General features: G+C 41.2%; 1 protein-coding gene across 5 annotated transcripts in view; it reads left to right on the top strand.

Moving 5' to 3' along the window:
• Positions 1-21579, top strand: part of LOC109913227 (sorting nexin-11-like) — a 114193-nt gene that overhangs the window by 89935 nt on the left and 2679 nt on the right. For all 5 annotated transcript variants that reach the window (XM_020512711.2, XM_048614609.1, XM_048614611.1 and 2 more), the window contains one exon: positions 18235-18435. In XM_020512711.2, coding sequence (XP_020368300.2) covers positions 18235-18435 — 201 coding nt within the window. The remainder of the gene's footprint in view (positions 1-18234; positions 18436-21579) is intronic.

The following is a 21579-nucleotide window of genomic DNA, read 5'->3' as shown; positions in this document are numbered from 1 at the left end:
TCAAAGTAATACTTCAAATATTATACGGGCACTAGTCAGATCACAGCTGGAATATTGTGAACAGGTTTGGTCACTGTATCTAAGGAAAGATATTGGAATTGGAAGCAGTCAAGAGAAAGTTAACAAGGTAGATTCTGTGTATGGACAGGTTTTCTTATTATGAGGAGATATTGGTTAGGTTGGACTTGTACTCATTTGAGTTTAGAAGAATAAGAGAAAACCTTATTAACCCATATAAGATTCTTAGCAAACTTGATAGGGAAGATGCAGGAAGGTTGTTTGGAAGAGTCTAGGACCAGAGAGAATAATCTCAGAATAAAGGGTCACATATTTAGGACAGGTTATGGGGAAAAAGCAGGAAAATGGACATGATGAATGTTGGATCAGACATGATCATATTGAATGGCAGAGCAGGCTTGATGGGCCAAATGGCTTGTTTCTGCTCCTATATCTTAAGGTCTTATAACTTTGGATTCTTTCTTGTCCATTTGAGAAAGCAGACATGGACCTTGTTTTGCTGGCCTAGCTGAAAGATAGGATCTTTGATAGTGCCGCACTTCTTCAGTACGAGTCTAAGATTTGTACTTGTGTTTTTAGAGTGGGATTTCGGTGCACACACACAACCTTCTGAAAGTGATAGCTACCCTTATTAGACGTGGAGAAAACATGCACTCCCTGCCTGTTTATTTGACCATGGGGTGTTGCATAAATGGGAGCAGATTAGGCGATTTGGCCCCTCCTGCCTACTCTGCCAGTCCATAAGTTGTGGTCTTAGATTCGATTTCTTGCCGAACCCTCATAATGTCAGATGTACTTGTCAGTCAAACAGTTTTCCACTTCAGCCTTGAATATATTTGATGACTTAGCCTCTACTGCTTTCTGGGGAAAGAACTCCAAACGCCAACAACACACTGGTGGAAGAAGTGGACAACAGTGCTTTAGATGTCCGTATAGATAACTGAGAGTTAGCTGGTCTGCATATTACAGTGGTTCCTCAAATTCCATGCTGATGACAGGAGAATTTATGAGTTAGTTCCCAATATGTTAAGATGAGATCTTCTCCATTTTTACTTAGAAATCATACTTTTTTTTTATTCGTTCATGGGCATAGCTGACCAGACCAGTATTTATTGCCTGTCCCTAAATTACCTAGAGAAGATGACATTCAGCTTCCTTTGTGACCTGCTGCAGTCCTCAGGGTATAGGGACACCCATGGTGCTGTCACGAAGGGAGTTCTAGGATTTTGACCCAGTGACACTGAAGGAATGACAAATTATTTCCAAGTCAGGATGATGTGTGACTTAGAGGACTTTCCCAGGCATTTGTAGCCCTTGTCTTTCTAGGTTGCACAGGTTGCAGGTTTGCAAGGTACTGGTGAGTTACTGCAGTGCATCTTATGAGATAGTACACACTGCTACCACTGTGCAATGGTGGTGCAGGGAGTGAATGTTGAAGGTGGTGAATGGGGTGCCACTCAAACAGCCCACTTTGTTCTGGATGGTGTCAAGCTACCAAACATACGAATTAGGAGCAGCTGAAGGCCACTCAGCGTCTCGAACCTGCTTCATTATTCAATAAGATCATTGCTGATTTAATTGTCAAATCAAATCTGGATTCCACATAACCCTGATAACTTTTCATCGCCATGCTTAATGAGAATCTATTTATTTTGCCTTAAAAACATTCAAGGACTCTGCTTTCTATTTTTAGGTAAAGTTCTAAAGACTCATTATCCTCTGGAAGAAATGGTTTTGTCTCATCTTTGTTTTAACTGAGCAACCCTAATTTTTAAACAGTGAGCACTAGTTCTAGACTCTCCCATAAGGGGCCACAAGGATTGGTGCTGGGTCCACTGCTTTTCGTCATTTATATAAATGATTTGGATGTGAACATAAGAGTTTTCATTAGTAAGTTTGCAGATGACACCAAAGTTGGAGGTGTAGTGGACAGCAAAGAAGGTTACCTCAGAGTACCAGGGGACCTTCATCAGATGGGCCAATGGGCCGAGGAGTGGCAGATAGAGTTTAATTTAGATAAATGTGAGGTGTTGCATTTTGGAAAGGCAAACCAGGGCAGGACTCATACACTTAATGGTAAGGTCCTGGAGAGTGTTGATGAACAAAGAGACCTTGGAATGCAGGTTCACAGTTACTTGAAAGTGGCATCCCAGGTAGATAGGGTGGTGAAGAGGGCATTTGGTATGCTTGCCTATATTGGTCAGTGCATTGAGTATAGGAGTGGCAAGGTCATGTTGCGGCTGTACAGGACATTGGTTAGGCCACTTTTGGAATATTGATTCAATTCTGGTCTCCTTGCTGTGTGAGACTTGAAAGGGTTCTGAAAAGATTTACAAAGATGTTGCCAGGGTTGAACGTTTTGGGCTATAGGATGATGCTGAATAGGCAGGGGATATTTTTCCTGGAGTAACTGAGGCTGAGGTGTGACCTTATAGAAGTTTATAAAATCATGGGGGGCATGGGTAGGATGGGGGAGTCCAAAACTAGAGGACATAGGTTTAAGGTGAGAGGGGAAAGATTTAAAAGGGACCTGAGGGGTAACGTTTTCATGCTGAGTGTAGTGTGTGTATGGAATGAGCTGCCAGAGGAAGTGGTGGAGGCTGGTACAATTACAACATTAAAAAGGCATCTGGATGGGTATATAAATAGGAAAGGATAAGAGGGTTTGGGCCAAATGCTGGCAAATGGGACTAGATTAATTTAGGATATCTGGTCAGCATGGATGAGTTGGACCAAAGGGTCTGTTTCCATGCTGTACAGCTCATGAAATATTCTCTCCATATCTACTCTATGAAGACCTCTCAAGATGTAATGTGTTTAAAGCAAGTCATCTTTTATTCTTCTGAACTCCAAGCCTAGCCTGTTCAACCTTTCCTCATAAGCTAACCTCTGATTTCAGATATTAGTCTGCTGTACCTTCTCTCAACTGCCTCCAACACACTTACATCCTTAAGGAAGAGGATCAATAGTTTGCACAGTACTCAAGATGCAATTTCATCAGTGCCCTCAATAACTGAAGTATAACATCCCTACTTTTGTATTCCATTTTCCTGACAATAAATAATAACATTCTAATTGTTATCGTAATTACTTGTTGTACATGCATAATAACCTCTTGTGATTCATCCTTGAGGACACCCAATTTCTTCTACATCAGGGAGCTCTGCAATCTCTCATTATTTAGATTATATGCTCCTTTTTATTCTTTCTGTTAAAATAGATAATTACACATTTCTCCACATTAGTCTCCATTTGCCACATCTTTGGCCACTCACTTCACATACTTTATGTCTGCTTCACAACTTACTTTTCTATCTATTTGTGTCATTAGCAAATCTGGCATCTAAACTTTCTGCCCCTTCACCTAAACTATTTTTATGAATTATAAATAGTTGAGGTCCTGGGCTTCATGAGAGCTGTTAAAGCTGCATCCATCCAGGCAAGCGGAACCTTTTCCTTCATACTCCTGACTTGTGCTTTTGATCACTCATCCAAACCTTCAAAACCCAAAGCAGTAAACAGGGCAGAATTATTACAGCATCAACTGCTGAAATTCATAGGCTGCTTTTTAACTTGAAAAAAAATCATAATGTTCTTCACAAATGGAAATCAATCAGGATAAAATAAAACAATTAACTATTGAAGCAGATGATCTGAAACAGCGTAGAAACTCAGCCTTTATCTGTCCATAGATGGTGCTAGACCTGCTGAGTTTCTCCAGCACCTTCTCTCTTTTTTAAATAAATCAGGGGAAGAGGCAGTGGGTTATGGAAGAGGAGCAAAAGGCCATTTTTTTAACTGAGTGGAAAGTGATGAATGATTTATTTTTACACATTCTATAATCACGATTCACTTCATTTAGTCAATATAGCGTACAGTGGGTCAGTCAGCAAGGAAGTGTCATGGCTTGTCATTGAGGGTATGAGAAGTCATATGGACGGGGTGGCTAGGTGAGGGGTATAGCTTGGCATGGAGGCATGAGGGTACGGGGTGAGTGACTGTGGGGCAAAATCTGGCATTCAGGCACAAGGAATCGTAGGAATTGGGTGGAGGGCACAGCCTGGCAAGGGTGGCATGAAGAGGCCCTAATGAGTTTAAATCCTCATATAGACTGTTGTGCACAACAGCTCTGAGATGCTGTGAACCAAGACTTTTTAAAAAGCCAGGCAGGAAATTGCAGCAGACTAGGACATGCTGATCCCTGCATTCAGTTGGCCAATTGGAAATGCTGGCCATAGGCTCTGACTCAAACTAGCAAAAACCCATGAACAGTACTTCTGAAACTCCTGAATAGAGTTGGGGATCATGGATTTGGGATTCACTGCCATTTTTAAAAGGTTCCTGACTTGGCAAAAGTTCAGACTATTTTTTTCCTCTCTAATCCAAGAGTTCTGATGCTACTGTCTGTGTCCCTATCGCTTCTCTGGTCATCCTGATCTCAGCATTGAATGTGGATTAAAATTGAATGTGGAATATGCAAATCTTCATCTGCACCAAACAATGCAATTCCAAAGCCAAGGAGAGCAGGCATACCTCCCTGCTCGATGAAAGCAGAAAGAATGCTTTATGTTATGTAAACAGACTGGAGAGGCTGGGACTGTTTTCCTTAGAACAAGGAAGGTTAAATGGAAATTTGGCTGAGTTCAGAATCATGAAGGATTTGATACAATAAATAAAGAGAAACTGTTTCCAGTTGCAGAGGGGTTGGTTAAGTAGAGGAAACAGATTTAAGGCAAAGCTAGTAGAGGTGAGATGACAATAATGCATTTTTGGCACAGTTAATTATGATCTGGAGGGTACTGCCTGAAAGGGTGATGGATGCAGATTCAATAATAATTTTTAAATAGATCTTTGGGTAAAAACTGCAAGAGTGAGAACTTTTTCACTGTGAGCAAAGGGCAGTGGAATGTGACCAACTAGATAGCTCTTTCAAGGAATTGGCATAGGAGTAATAGGCTGAATGGTGTCCCATGTTGTAGTATTCTCTGATTCGGTGATTTTCATTTACATACTGTCTTCAGTTACCTCATGATTATCTGTTACTTCATAGCCAAGTAAGTAGTTTTGAAGTGTAGTCACTGTTGAGTGTAGGAAAATATGCCAGTTAGTTTGGGGTAGCTTTTTGTGTGAAACGGAAAATGTCCAGATCATTTGCTTTAGGTGTTAGTTGAGTGACAGCTAATGACCAGGACACTGGGGAGAAATTCCCTGCTGTTTGAATGCTGCCACAGTTTCTTTAAAGTCCACCTGAGAGAGCAGATGATGCCTTGGTTTAACATGTCACCCAGAAGCAAAGGCATCTCCAACAGTGCAGCATTTGCTGAAGTATCAGTCTGGACCATATACACAGATCTGTAGAGTGGGACTTGAACCCGTGACCCTAGAAGAGAAAGTGCTACCAATTGAGCCATATCTGAAACATTTCGTCAGCTGACATGGTAGACAGATGCCTTGATCTCTAGTCTCCCTGTGCCCAGACTTCAAGTATATGTGGAAAAGAATTGAATTGCATATTTGAATCCACTCCTTTGTTTCCTTGTTTACTGCTTTCACTTGCACATTGTTGTGGAGCACTGATCCCTTCTCCGTCCTGAACTGCTTATCAGGAACAATGGAAAGCCTGTTTGACTCACCTCAGTAATGCGTCTGATGCTTCTGTACACGGCTGCAAGAGACTTGCACACAGTTAATAATGTGAAGTGTGTTTTATCTGTTTAGATCACATCCTGTCTGGAATTAGAACAGACAGAATTAATCTTAAACTTCCTGCTAGGGGGAGAATAAAATTGAAACACAGCAAATGCACAACCTAGTCTGAAGCTAACCAAAGCTAGGAGCTGTATCTCAAGCTCATTTTAAATAAAAGGTCAGTCCTACCCATAATGCTGGTGTATTTTCACCCCTGAAAGGTGATTTTTATTTCCTTTCTCCTGAATTACAGAAACATAAGGCGCTGACTTTTGCTGAAATACAGAATCATGAAAGCCTAGACAGTTTCATGGTCACCACAGCCATCCTTAGAAGTTAAACATAGCAGTTACCACCCACATTTAAACAGGGTCTTTAACAAGCTAAGAAACTTCACAGGGGAGAAAAGGATGCTGAGCAGTGATGACAGGTTGCAAGGGAAGTGCCCAAATGAACAGTCACACAGGTAGTTGTTGGGATGGAAGCATTTTGTGATGAGGCCAGAGATTTAGTGGAACAAGTGAATGGTCTGAAGAGTGTCATCAAGTTAATACCCGTGTAGTATGAGCATGGGCTAGATCCTGACCTGATCCCAGTGCCCGTAGGCCCCACTTTTCTTTCAGCTGTCATTGTATAGTGATCTCTAATTTTCCAGAAACTAGCCCAGGAACTTTAAAATAACTCTGACAACCCACCTGGGACCAGATAATTTCTGAAAATTTCAATTAATCTAGCCTTTCTGGGGAGTTTAGGATTTCCCTGACCTTTATTGTTAAGAATTGCATCCTCACATCATGTCTGAACGTCCTAGCTCTAATTTTAAGGTTATTCTCCCCTTGTTCCCCACCAGAGAAAATGATTTAAACTGGGAACAGTTCACTTCTAGCCCTGGTTTTGTAAGACTTGTGTGTCTTAGTGTCAACCCCTGAGCATATGAAGTGTACACATGTATTCTGAGTGAAGTGGAACATCTCACTCCATAGTAAGATATTAAAGCTGAGCTCACACTGAAAGAGACAAAAAAAACATGGCTGGGAAAACTCAGCAGGTCTGACAGCAACTGTGGAGAGAAAGCAGAGTTAATGTTTCAGGTCCAGTGACCCTTCTTTAGAAACGTTAACTCCGGTTTCTCTCCACAGATGCTGCGAGACCTGCTGCGTTTCCCCAGCCATTTGTGTTTCTGATTTCCAGCATCCATAATTCTTTGTTTTTTTTCTACACTGTAAGTGTCTGTCATGCTTTCAACTGCGCTCTTAAACAACAGTCCTGTACTCTGAACAGCTAACCTGCCTTGAATGTTGTCTGTTGATTATTTTACAGCCTTGTTTTTTAAATACAGTAGGGTAAAACCCCAATAATGATTATAATCAGCTTGTTCCTACACACATCTTCTAAATCTGCTAACTCGTGTTGAGTGTGTAGAGAATGAAAGATGGAGCGGCTGCTGGGTGCTTGTATTAATGAATAGGTTCCCTGTTAGAAACTGTGGCGCTAACAAGTAAAGCGCTGTCTAGAAGTCTTCTGGGACTTTTCTTACAAAAAAGGTTTCCAGTAAAAGTGTCAGTATTGCTGTTTGTTAATTGAGTGAAAATGAGAATTAAAACCACAACACAAAGAAGTGTAACGGCCAATGGGGCAACATCTGGTATTGTAAGCAGGAAGCTTGCAAGCTCAATGCGTGACCTGTGCTGAGTAAGCCAAACTTGGGGACCTGCAGTTACTCTCAGTATCCTTCCCTGGTCTCACCCTTTCCTTATCTCTGTAATCTCCTCCAGCCTCACAACTCTCCAAGATCTCTACATCTTCCAATTCTAACCTCTTACAAATCCCCAAATTTTAATCTCACCTCTTCGGACAAATATGTCTTCAACTGCCAAGACACTAAATGTTGGTAAATTCCTGTGTAAATCTCTCAATCCTTTCAATCCTCTACCTGTCTCCTCTTAAGTTGCTCCTCAAATCCAACATCTTTGACTTAACCTTTGGCCACCTTTCCTAATTGCTCACAAATGCCATGAACATGCACAGAAAAAAAATTACAGAGGCTATTGGGATGTTCATGGCTATTCCTAGCAGACTAGAAAATAAAGGGCTAGACATTATACTGCAGCTATATAAAGTCCACACCTTAGGATGTATAAATTGGCCTTGGACGAAGAGCGATATAAATTTATCAGAACAATACCTTGAATTGAGGATTAAATTACAAAACCAGATTACACAAACTTGGTAGCATTTCTTGGAATTTAGAAGATTAAGGAGTATTTGGGTGGAAATTGTTGTGATATTAATGTCGGTTGCTGGGGCAGATAGGAGATACTCTTTTTACTGGTGGGGGAGCCAAGGAATAGTGGATCTATCCTAACCGTCAGCTTTTCTCAAATTTTTAGAAATATCTCTACACGCAAAGAATGATAGATCATTGAAATTCTTTCACAATCAGTAGTTGATGCAGAATGAATTGGTAATTTTAAATTTGAGACTGATGGATTTTTGGCATTAAGGAATATGGAGAAAAGGCAAGTATATGCAGGTAGATCAAAGGTAAGCCCACAGCTGCCAATTATTTGGGAGGCACGGTGGCTCAGTGGTTGGCACTGCTGCCTCACAGTGCCAGGGACCCAAGTTCAGTTTCATCCACTGGCAACTGTTCCTGTGTCTCTGGGTGCTCCGGTTTCATCCCACAGGCCAATGATACACAGGTTAGGTGGATTGGCCACGGGAAATGCAGGGTTACAGGGATAGGGTAGGGGGTGGGTCTGGGTCTGGGTCTGCTGCTCGGAGGGTCGGTGTGGTCAAGATAGGCCGAATGGCCTGCTTCCACGCTGTCGCGATTCTATGATGAGCCGTAGTCTCAGTGAATAGCCAAACAGGCTTAAGCGGTAATAATGACTTCCTTCTGTTCTGATAAATGTTGCAGATATACAAGAAACACAGAGAGGAGAATAATCCAAAGGATTACCTGGAATTTTCTTGCTGTGATTGAGGAAGGTTTAGTTCCAATCTGTATCTGTGCTGTTGGTGACCCTGCACATAGCCATAAGAAGGCACTGTAAAACATCATTAATTCCTTCACTCACTGGTACTTCCTGATAATCTGTTGATGCTGTCGGCAAAAGTAATCATCCTTTGATTATAGCTCTTACTTCCACTTCATGCTCCCCTTTGGTAATGGTCAAGTTCAATTCCTCAGAATCTCTGGATAACCTGTGTTTCTCCTTGCCTTTGATCTCAGAACCTGTTGTACAGTGGTGTCATAAATGCCCAACCTGAGCTACCTAGACAACTGATTAATTGAACAGGCCATTTTTATAGGGTGTTAAAATAACCCTTTGTGTGAATTGAGCAAGAAGGTATGGCACGTACCTTTCTCCAAAAGCAGTTGGGTTATTACAATGATCTGTAGGTTCTGGTTATTTGCCATTCAGATTGGGGCCATCTGTGTTCACAACTAGCACTGATGACATTTCACTACAAGTCCTCTGTGTTAGTGGGATGTATTTTAGGCATTTTCCTACTGTACCTATTCAAATATCTGTACCTGAACTGAGCATAATCATGTACTAAGTATGATAGAGCAGATACAAAATTGGTTGACTGATAGGAAACAGGTTTGTAATGGAATTCCTAAATGATCCAGATTTTGGTGTGCAAGGAGATGGTTTCAAAGTTTCTGGATGGTAGAAAACTTAGGAACATTGCAAACTCTGGAAAGGACAATGTAGAACTTCACAAGGACATTAACAAATTGGTGGAGTGGGCAGATTATTTGTATCAAATCCTCATATCTACAGAAGGTATGGGCATGGACTTCCTGCAATTAACAGAAAACGAGGACACTGCTAGTAGATAACTCTCCTGTCCAAAGGACTGCACTATCAGACTAGACAAGTCTATGAAAATAAAGGGTAGGATCTGGAGCCGACCTCATGATTATACAGATCAATGGATAATGAAGGGTGAGCGTAATTCATTAGTTAACCTTCCTGGTTTAAAATTTAAACCAAACCTGGCAGATAACTGTCAACCATCATTCACTGGTGCATTCTCCATGGCAATGCCTCCACCAATCAGAGTCTACCTGCCAACCAAACAGCACTCTCTTTTCAGTTTGAAAGTTGATAGGGGTCCATGCTTCAAACATCTGACAGTGGAAGTGAACAGTTAGGAACTGGCCTAATCAATGATATTCAGGGATTGACAAGGTATCTAGACCCCTCTCTGAAGCCACTATTGCACCCCAGACCCCTAAAACAATAAGTGACGGAGATAAAATTTAACTGTGAACATTGACTATTGCATCTGCTACTGCTCCTACCTGACCTTCATTCCCATCCAATTCCAGCCTGGTCAAAGATTGAATCTGGGACTTCTGTGGCTTGCATAATTCACTGCTTAATTAGAAAACCTGAAGGTGTTGTGGTAGCTAGCTTTCTAACTTTATTTGCATCATTCTCTCTGCTTTATTTCTTCAAATCTTGTGATTGCTGCAGGAGCCATGTATACTGGGTCTTGGGACATGCTTGTATATAAGAACATGGGAAATAAGAGCAGAAGTGGGCCATTCAGCCCTTCAGCCTGTAAGATATAGGTTGATATCTGCCAAGCCTCAATTTCTCCTACATGCCAGCTCTTCGTAGCTCTCAATGCTTGATATTTCAAAATACTATTTACCTCCCTTTAAAATACTTTGTGATGTTGCCTGCATAACTATCTGGGATAGAGTATCATGTCTATCTTACTGTTTCTCATGTGTGTAGAGGACTGTCACTGGTAACTCCCGACATTATTAACCTCACTTTCAGCTAGACTAATAAAAGGATGGCTACATTTAGGTCAGAGAGGAAAAAAAATCCACCATTTTTGTTTGAGATATATCAGCTTCTGATGGGTATGTTTATTCACACTGTCAAATAACTCATCGACATTTCTCTCTGATCTTACATGTGAAAAATAGCTATATTTAGGTTAGGAATAAGAGAACTTACCAAACCAGTGCAGATGAACCCAGTGAGAGTCTTCAAAAGAGGAGCAGAAAAATAGGCAGAATGTATTTGCCATGTTAAGGGAAGGGTACTGGAGTTTCCAGTGCTTCAGGTCTCATACCTCAGGAATGCTAAGTATCCTGACTTGGGTGAGTGTTGGTTTTCTGAGTAATTAGTATCCATCAGCAAGTTACTATTTAGAAAAGTGAGACTGAAGGGTATGTTAAATCTTCTGCTTATACCTGCATTATGTGCATGGACTATGAAAATAGATACTTAATCCAATTTCCCTGAGGGACCAACATAACTTATGTTTAATACTCAGGATACTCCTCCTTTGCCTGTTTCCTGACACTAATTCATGTTTAGTGTTTGATCTATACTGCACAGTAAAAGCAAGTTTCAGGCAGATGTGCTCCACCCACTAACAGATGAGCTTGAGGAAATGATCAGCAGGAATTGTCAGTTGTGTTTGCTGCTGTTGCTGAACTGAATAAAAGAATCCTGGACAAGAAAGATTTTATTCTTTACAGTTAATCAAGTGCCTTCTGCAGTGTCACCACTGTTGTAATGTAGGAATCATAGCAGTCAATTTACACACAGCAGGGTCAAACAAACGGCAATGTGATAATGTCGAGTTAATTTTGTGAATCACAAAGAAAGCAAGCGTCCAAGTTCAGCAGGTAATAGGGAAAGCAAATTGGTCTTTATTTAAGGTGAAATGGAGTGTAAAAATAGGGAGGTTTTACTAAAACTACACAAGGCACATGTCAGATCACAGTGGAACACTATTAATAGTTTTGGGTCCCTTTTCTAATGAAAGAGAAGGGAAAATATGGCATAGGAGGTGGTCCAAATGTTTACTAAGCCGAAACCAGGTATGGAGGGACTGCCTTCTGAGGAGAGTGTAAGTAGATTGGGCCTGTACTGATTGGTATGTAGAAGAGTGAGAGAGAACTTTTTTGAAACGTACAAGGTCATGAGGGGATTTGACAGGATAGATATAGAAAGGTTATTTCTCCTTGTGGGAGAAGTCTAGGACCAGAGGGCTGAAACTCAGAATAAGGGGTCGCACATTTAAAACAGAGATGAGGAGGAATTTCTTCTCTCAGACAATAATGAATCTTTGGAATGTTGGTGACACTCTGCATCAGAAAGCAGCTATCCAGCCAACTTTTGCATAGTGTGGGACTTTTTTCTCTGGAGTTTTGGAGGCTGAGGGGTTATGTTATAGAGATTTATAAATTATGAGAGGCATAGATAATGTGAATAGCCAAGGTCTTTTTCCCAGGGTAGGGGAGTTGAAAACTGGAAGGCATAGGTTTAAGGGTGGTGCATGTTTGGAAGGAGCTGCCAGAGGAAGTGGTAGAGGTGGGTACAATTACAACATTTAAAAGATATTTGAATAGGAAGGGTTCAGAGGGATATGGGCCAAACGCAGGTAAATGGGACTAGTTGAGTTTGGGATAGCTAGTTGGACCGAAGGGTCTGTTCCCATGCTGTATGACTCTGACTGTATGAATGTAACTGAGTTAACTGACCCCAACCCAAGCCTCTAGAGAGTGACTTGAATCCATGACCTTCTGACATAGAGTGGAGTTTGATATTTATTGAGCCAAGGCTGACACCCGTAACGACCTTGACACCCTGGGCTGGGATGTGGAAATCAATCTGGTTCCTTGTCCAAGTATCTGTTCTAGTGACTCTTCCTGAGGATTGTGCATATTGGTCACTTTAACTGATAATGAATTTCAGGAACAATTAGAGTTGTCAACAATTAGAGTTGTTCTGAACTTCCCGGGAAATAATGAAAAATCACCTGGAGATAAGCAATCTGGAGAAAAATCATTTGCAGTTGTGTCTTTTCAGTGTTTTGGTATCTTTTTTAAAGTGATTGTATCGAGATCAACCGGGTGGACCTCATAGAATATGAGTTCCCTCATTAGGGCTGTTAACCTGGTCCAATCAGGGAGCCCTAGCTGATAGACATAAACAAGAGTGTCAGGGGTTCTGTTCACTCTGAGAGCTGGCTCTGAGAGCTGGACCAGTGTCAAGGACTTACCACGTATAAGTAAAGGGTGACGTTGTGACAAGATACCGGCATCTGTGGAGTTATTTCACTATTGTTTACAAATTCTAAAACATAGGATGGAATTTTCCCATTCTTGCAGTTGGTGAGAACAGGAAGTAATGGGACGAGTTGGTTCTGGAGAGATACTTGATCCCTTCTCGCTATCGTGCTAATTAACTGCTGGCTGAGAAGGTCCACTGGAAGCTTACTCACCTTGCCAGCAAATAAGGCCCTGAAGTGGTCAATTAATGTCCACAGAGAGCCTTAACTTGTCATTTCTCCGATTACTTGATTCCTAGCTGGCGAGAGAAGTAGCTGGCTTCCCACTTTTTTCTCTGACCCCACCTGACCTCTGTCCTCCTGATCCCCACCTTGAGAAGCACTCACCGTCTCATTGTTGGATCCCCTGAAATGTAGGCATCGACCGATGGTCTTCAGGACCCAGGAGCACTGATTAGCTAGCAGCTTCTGGCACTGTCTAGGAAACTCACTGATCAGTTCTTACCAAGATGGTCGGCTTGCAATCCAGCAAGCTTTCTTAGCATTGAGGGTGGTGAGTCAGTTAGCACTGAACACACCACCTCCACATTTAAACTAAAAACCAGACAGTTATGGCCATTCTGTACATGGTGGAAAATGGCTGTTCAGCTGTTGGGGCACCCTTCAGGAGTACCCTCAACCAGAGCTGGCAATCTAAGATGCAGTGCCCTCCTGTCTGACTACCATGCTGTTTAGACTCACGCGTGAGGTGTGGTTTATTGGTTGGTACATGTGAAAATCAACAGCTTCAACAGAACAATAGGGAAGACTGGAGAATAAAACTAAACTGAAAAGCTATTTTCTTGTGATAGTAGGAACTTCAGATGCTGGAGAATCTGAGATAACAAGGTGCAGAGGCGGATGAACGCAGCAGGCCAAGCACCTTCAGAGGAGCAGGAAAGCTGACATTTCGGGTCTAGACCCTTCTTCAGAAAAATCCAGAATTCAGAAAAATTTGTCATTTTCTGAAGAAGGGTCTAGGCCCGAAATGTCAGCTTTCCTGCTCCTCTGATGCTGCTTGGCCTGCTGTGTTCATCCAGCAATACACCTTGTTATCTCAGCTATTTTCTTGTGCTTTGTGAACCGAGTACAGATCCACCACGTGTACTGAAACCACTGTGTGTATTGAAACAGTCTAGCTAAGAGTGAGCAGGTTGCTTTAATTTTGGTTGTGGAGCTGACTGTGTGAATCAGGATGTCTATCAGACAGAACTGGGATCAGCTTCCCTGACTCCTAGCTACCAATGTGCACCAGCATTGCTAAGTGCGTTACGGTGCACTTGAGCCAAATGGGAAATGATCTTATCAGGGTCTGTCTGCTATTCCAAATAAGGAAAACACTTGCAGACAGTCTGACTGTCACAATCCACACATCAACAGATTCTGGGATAATGCATGTAGGATTTAAATAAGTTCTATGCAGATCATCATTCACAAAGGCAAGATGATTTGCTGTTGTCTATTTACAAGCACCTACGCATTGGATTACCAGATGTTCTGGATAGTCCTGATTTTTTTTTTCTAAGTCTCCTGCAAATGTCCTCCCAAGTTGCTCAAATGTTCCAGCTTTCATTTTACCTGAAACCCCTCCCCTTTACCCTGCCCCATGTGTTAAACCTACTGTCACCAAACTCCCCAAGAAAGCCCCCAGTGTTGCCCTGCACCCTGCAAATTGTGGTGATATCCATTACAGCTGCTAAGTGACTGTGATAGTCCATCATGTGCAGTATTCCTTCTCAAAGCATCCCAAGCCAGAAAGAAGTCAGGTGCTGGGTGACAAAGTAGATTGATACTGGTGTCCACCAACCACAAGCCACATTTGAGGTAGTCAGACAGCACCTATTGGTAAACCACAGTCAGTGCTGAGGAAGATCATGGGCAAGTTCTGTTTAGCAGTGGCACATTCAACTGAACTGCTCATTGAAAGATCACAAGGTTTCTTGCTCTCATTATTCTAAACTCCAGAAAATATTGGCCTAAACCGCTCAATCTCTCTTCTAAGGCAAACCCCTCATCTCCGGAATCAATCTATTGAATATAGTTCCAGCCAAACCAATCTCTCCTCATAGGACAGTCCTGCCATCCCCAGTATCAGCCTAGTGAAACGCCACTGCACTTTCTGTGTGACAAATATAACCTTTCTTAAGAAGGGAGACTAAAACTGCAGTACTACAGGTGTGGTCACACTAAGTCCCTGTATAACTGCACTAGAGATCCCTGCTTCTGAACTTAAATCCTCTAGTGATGAAGGTTAATATGCCATTTGCCTTCCTAACTGCTTGCTGCCGCTGCATGTCTACTTTCTTGACTGGTATACAAGGACACCCAGATCTATTTGTACACCCACACTATTTAAATAATACTTTTCCTTTCTGTTTTTCACACCGAAATGTATAATTTCACATTTAGCCACATTTTACTGCACCTGCCACGTGTTTGCTCACTCACTCAACTCCTCTAAATCATCTTGTAACCTCCTTGCATTCTCCTCACAACTCACAATCCCACCCAGTTTTATGTCATCAGCAAACATGGGAATGTTGCATTTGGTTACCTTATTCGGGCTATTTGTATGTATATTGTGAAGAGCGAGGGTGTAAGCATTGATCCTTGCAGTACCCCCTACCACTCACAAAAGAATATTTCCTGTCTATCAACCAATTCTTGGTCAATGCCAAATTCCTTATGCTTTAGTTAACCTCTTATGAGGAACCATAGCAAAAGTCTTCTGAAAATCTTACCACACCCACTAGTTCTCCCATTTTTATTCTATTAGTTACATCCTCAAAAAAATGACTCCGGTAGATTTGTTAAGCATGATTTGTCTTTCATAAACACCTGCTGGCATGGTCTAATCCTGTTAATGCTTTCCAAATATTCTGTTATCATGTCTTTTGTAATGAACTCTGGTATTTGCCCACTACTACTGTTAGGCTAACTGATCTGTAATTCTGTTTTTTCCCCTCCTTCCAAAAGTCTGCCATTTGTAACTGCTGTCTCAATAATTGGGTGCCAAAACCCTGGTTCAGCCACATCTGGAGTATTGTGACCAGTTGTGGTCGCCTCATTACAGGAAAGATGTGGAAGTGTTAGAAAAGGTACAGAGGAGATTTACCAGGATGTTGCCTGGAATGGAGGGAAGGTCTTATGAGGAATGGTTGAGAGAGCTAGGGCTTTTCTCTTTAGAACGACGAAGGATGAGAGGTGACTTGATAGCGGTGAACAAAATGAACAGAGGTATAGATAGAGTGGACAGCCAGAGACTTTTTACTAGGGTGGAGGTAGCTATTATGAGGGGGCATAGTTTTAAAGTGAGTGGAGGTAGATATAGGGGAGACGTCAGAGGTAGGTTCTTTACTCAGAGAGTGGTAGGGGCATGGAATGCATTGCCGGAGAGGGTAGTAGAGTTGGCCTCATTAGGGGCCTTTAAGCGGCTATTAGATAGGCATATGGATGATAGTATAAGGTAGGGGTGGAGGTTAGATAGACGTTAGGTTTAGGGTAAAAGTTTGGCACAACATCGTGGGCCGAAGGTCCTGTACTGTGCTGTGGTGTTCTTGTTCTATGTTCTATGTTCTATGTTCTATATTAATAGTGCTGGCAATTCTGGATAAACATATTCCAGGAGACGTCACCACATGATCTCCTACCTTCAACTGCTATTGGTCACCCAAATGTTAATCATCATGAGGCCAGTCTTCCCAAACTTGTTAATATGCCCTGGTTTTAACTTTTACAAATTATATGGAAAAACAAATAATCAAACACAAAATCTTGATGGTTCAAACTTACCTTTCCTGAGTTTCACTTTCATATAACAGAATCAAAGAATTGTTACAGCACAAGAAGATTCCATTCAGCCATTGTGCCTGCAATGGCTCTTCAAAATATGCAATAGCCTGAGTAAAATCAGAAAGCTGGTACATCTGGATGCAATTTTCATGTTTTGTGCTACTGAGTTGGGCCAGAGCTGTTTGGGGCCCTTTCACCTGACTGACCATTCTTTATCTCTGGCTTTTTGATAATGACTCCAGTAGGCTTTTCAATGCATGAGGGGTCGCCACAGCTAAGCAAAATCTCACTCTCTCAATTGATATCTGCAAACAGATCTGGCCAGTGATCAGCAGCAAGCATCCACTTCATGCACCTCACCTACTCCTGTGATACTGAGGACAATTACAGTATACCCACAGTGATCAGTTAAAATAGCTTAATTCTCTGCTGCCAATCACTTCCCTGTTGTTTTGTACGTGTGTGTGTGTACATGTGAGCAGAATTGAGATAAAATTGAGCTTAGCTTTAATGCCTTCCAATCACTGTCTATACTTACCATCTCAAGCTACATAGAACCTTAGAGCACAGAAAGAGGCCATTTGGCCCATCATGCCAGTGACAACTCTATGAAAAAGCTCTCCAGTTAGTCAGTCTCCCCGCTCTTTCCCTGAAACCTTGTAAGTCGTTCCTAATCTTTATCCAATTTCCCTTTTGCAAACGTGCATTGAATCTGCTAACTCTGTCCATTCAGTCAGTGCATTCCAGATCATAACAACAGACTACATTTAAATTGCAGACAGTATCCTGGTAAAAGGACTGCTTCTGCACATGGTGCAATCCCAGAAAGACATAGCACCTTCAGGACATCAAAAACAAAACTGTGGAGAGACAGAATCCTCCCCCATGTTGGGTTGATTACTCATGCTGTATATTACTACACATTTCATACGTAGGGTTACAAAGAGGGTATGTGAAACAGAAACAGGCCATTTGGTCCAACTAGTTCATGTCAATAATTATGCTCCACTCAAGTCCTCCCATCTTTCCTCATCTATATTTATCATAATCCTATATTTCTTTTCCTTCATGTACTTGTCTAGTTTCCCCTTCAATCCATCTATACTGTTCATCTCAACCATTTCCTGTGGTAATGAGTTCTGTGATTTTAACCACTCTTTGTGTAGAGACATTTTTTCTGCATTCTCCATTAGATTTCTTAGTGACTGTTCCATATTGATGGCTTCTCCTTACAGTCTTCCCATTCCTTTCTCCTTAAATAATTCAACCTTGGTTTGGTAGGGGACATAGGGAACACAGTCACCTCTGCATCACCTTTGATGCCTCAGCGGGGGGAGTTCTGTATTGTAATAGACGTGGTGTCTTTTGGATGGGATATAAAAGCCGAGGCTCCAGCTCACTATTTTGAAGAAGAAAGTGGGAGTTCCGTCTGGTGTCAAGGCTAACATTTAAACAATATTATAAAGGAAAATAGACCAGGCATTATTACATTGCCATTTGTGGGAACATGTTTGGCTGCTGTGTTTCCCTGTGTTATGACAGTGATGACACCTTTAAAGCATTTATTTGGCTGATAAACATTATGTGATGTCTCAAACTGGTGAAATGCAACATATAAATGAAATTCTTTTTATGTTTTAGGGTTCTCCACACAACTGTCTTTCTGTCGGACAGCCAGCTCCACCTATTCCTGCAGACCCAGCTGCCTCCGGCACAGATTGAGGCTTGTGTCCAGGGCCGCACTCCATTCTCTGTCAATAAGGCTATCCTGGACAATGCCATGTGCAGAAAGAGCATTCTGCTCAGAGAAGACGCAGAGGCTGTGGGCTACGAGTGCGGAAGGTAATCAATGTCTTGTGAGTTTTGGGAGGTGGGAAAGGTGCACGTTAATCTACACTAAGCTGGCAGTAACCAAACAAATTCAGTCATCAATTGGCTAAAGTCCCAAAAGGAAAACTGGAAGAGCTCTGCTTTACAGGATGGTGAAAACAGATTCAATAGTAACTTTCAAGAATTGAATTGAATAAATACAATTTGCATTTATGTGGAAAGAGATGGGGAACAAATTTGATCACTCTTTCAAAGAGGTGATAAGGACATGATGGACCTAATGACCTCCTATGCTGTAAGACTGCTTGATCTAAGGAATGATTGTGGTTGTGTAGGGCCACAAATCCACTGGTATCACTTCTGCAGTCACCTCTTCCTGCCATTTACTTCCACTACTCCAGTTAATCCGATGGGAATTCTGATTTGTACCCCTACCCAGATCCACTTAATGGCTGGTCTGATTGTAACCTCAACTCCCGTTCACCCCAGGTTTACCAAGATCTATTCATTTGTGCCTTCAAAATACTCAAAGATTCTTCTTCCACTACCTTTTCAGGAAGTGAGCTCCAAAGACTGTCAGTCCTTTGAGAGAGAAAAAATATCTTCTCATCTGTCTTAAATGGGCAACCACCTAATTTTAAATCATGACCCCTACATGAGGAAACATGCTTTCAACATTGACCCTGTCAAGACCCCTCTATCTCTTGTAAGCTTCTGTGATCTAAGCCTATCCTATCCAAACATTCCTCATAAACAACCAACCTATTAGTCTGGTAAACCTTCTCTCAACATCTTCAAGCACACTTTATATCCTTCCTTAAATAAAGAGACCAACACTGTGCATAGTCTCACCAATGCCTGTACAACTGAAAGATAACCTCCCTACATTTGTATTCAGTTCCACTCACAATAAGTGATCACATCCTAGTAGCTTTCCACTGACTGTACTTGCATGTGAACCTTTTGTGATCCATGCACTAGGATACACAGATCCCTCTGCAACTCGGAGCTCTGCAATATGTTCCCTTTTCAGTCTTTCTGCCAAAATGGACAGTTCTACATTTTTCCAGATTATACTCCATTTTCCAGATCTTTGCTCACTCACTTTATCTATACCCTTTTGTAGCTGCTTTATGCCTTCTTCACAACTTACTTTTCAAACTCTCCTTGCGTCATCAGCATATTTATCAACCATACCTTCAGTTCCTTCATCCAGGTCATTTGTACAAGTTGTAAGAAGTCCCTGTGGCATCAGCATTCATTACATCTTGATAACCAAAATAAAATGACCATTTTTGACTACTCCTTGTTTTCTGTTCGCCAGCCAATCTTCTATCTATGCCAATATGTAAACCCCTATACCATGTGCTTTTCATTTCCATAATAACTTTTGATGTTGCTCGTTATCAAATATCTTCTGGAAATCAAACTACATCTACCAATTCTGCTTTAACCGCAGCACATTTTATTCGTTCAAAAATACCAATAAATTAGTTCAATATGATTTCCTTTTCACAAAGCTCTTCCTAATTACCTTGTAACTTTGCAACTTTTACAATATCTTTAATAATAACTTTTAATATTTTCCTTATGACTGATATTAAGCCATTTGGCCCACAATTAGTAGTTTTCTTTCTTCCTCCCTCTTTGAATAAATTAGCTGTCTTCCAATCTAATAGAACTTAACCCAGACTTCCCCCCCGATCTAGGGAATTTTGAAAAATTAAAACCAATGCATCAACTATCTCAATACTCACTTCTTTTAACACCTTAGGATAAAGTTTATCAAGAGCCAGGCCACAGCTCCAACCTGCTCGGACCACCTCCCTAATGATTGTAATTTTCTTCAGGTCTCCTACTGTCTATTTCCTGAATTACAGTTGCTTCTGAAATGTTATTTGTATTCTCTATATTGAAGAATGCAAAATATCTGTTAATTCATCTACCACCTCAATTTCCATTATTAATTCCCCACACTCGCTTCCTCTAAGTCCAATGTTCACTTTAACTCTTTTCCTTTTTAAATATCTGTAGAAACCTATTTTTATATTTCTAGCAAGCTTTCTCGAAATATAATTTTTGCCCCATTAATATTTTAGAAATTCCTTGCTTTTTTCAATATTCTAACCAATCTTCTGGCCTGTCAGCCATCTTTGCATAATTATATGTAATTATAATCTTTTTGTTTTAAGTTTGATGCTATCTTTAACTTTTTTAGTTAATCACGGAGGGTGTTTTTCCCTTGGAATTTTTCTTTCTGAATTGGAATATAAAGGTTGGGAATGGCAATATTAACCAGTGTTCCTGTTTCTTGTTGCTTACCCAAGGCTGCTCTTGGAAAAAGCATGTGTAGATGTCAGGTTCGAGTCTGGGTGGGTTAGTGTGCCTTGTTCTGTAATTCAGTCATTGTCAGCAAGCTAGGAGATTTCAGGTGTTTCTGGTGGGACTGTACTTCACCCTAGGAAGAAAGATTTGCCTTCATACAGCAGCTTTCAAAACCTCAGGACATCCCAAGCCCTTTACAATCAGGGTAGTACTTCTTTAGAATGCTGATAAATGTTGTAATGTCAGAAAAGCAGCAGCTGTCAATAATCTGCCATAAACAGCAATAACCAAATCAACTGCTTTCAAATGTTGGTTCAGGGCTAATTAGTTTCCAGGACACCAGGGAAAACTCCCCTGCTGTTCTTCAAAGTAGTGCCATGGATACTTTCCATCTGCCTGAGAGGATAGATAGGACTTCAGTTTAACATCTCACATGAAAGACAGCACCTCTGATATTGCAGCACTCCCCCGGAGCTTCACTAAACAGTCAGCCTGAAATATGTCTCAGTGTGTTACACAGCCTTCTGATTCAGAAATCCAACCTGATTGTGACACACTGAGCTGGGTTGGTATCAGCTGATGAGCCTGGATGAAGGAGATGGAAAACTGAAAAGAAAAATAAGTGTCAAGTAGAAATGTAATTATTTAGTAACAAATCAGGTGACAATGTGAATTTTGTTGTAATATGATGCCGTAAAGAGCTGACACAGCATTGTCGGTCCAAGCTTGCATCAGATTTCTGTTAGTGTCAGACCGGTAGATAAAGAAAATAACAAATTAAAGACTTGCTTATCTAAAAATATGGAGGACAATCAACAAACGTATTTTCTT

This window comes from Rhincodon typus, chromosome 30, assembly GCF_021869965.1.
Source record: "Rhincodon typus isolate 14 chromosome 30, sRhiTyp1.1, whole genome shotgun sequence".
NCBI lineage: Eukaryota > Metazoa > Chordata > Chondrichthyes > Orectolobiformes > Rhincodontidae > Rhincodon > Rhincodon typus.
The sequence above is the reverse complement of the archived record's forward strand: the minus strand, read 5'-3'. Positions and strand labels throughout refer to the sequence as shown.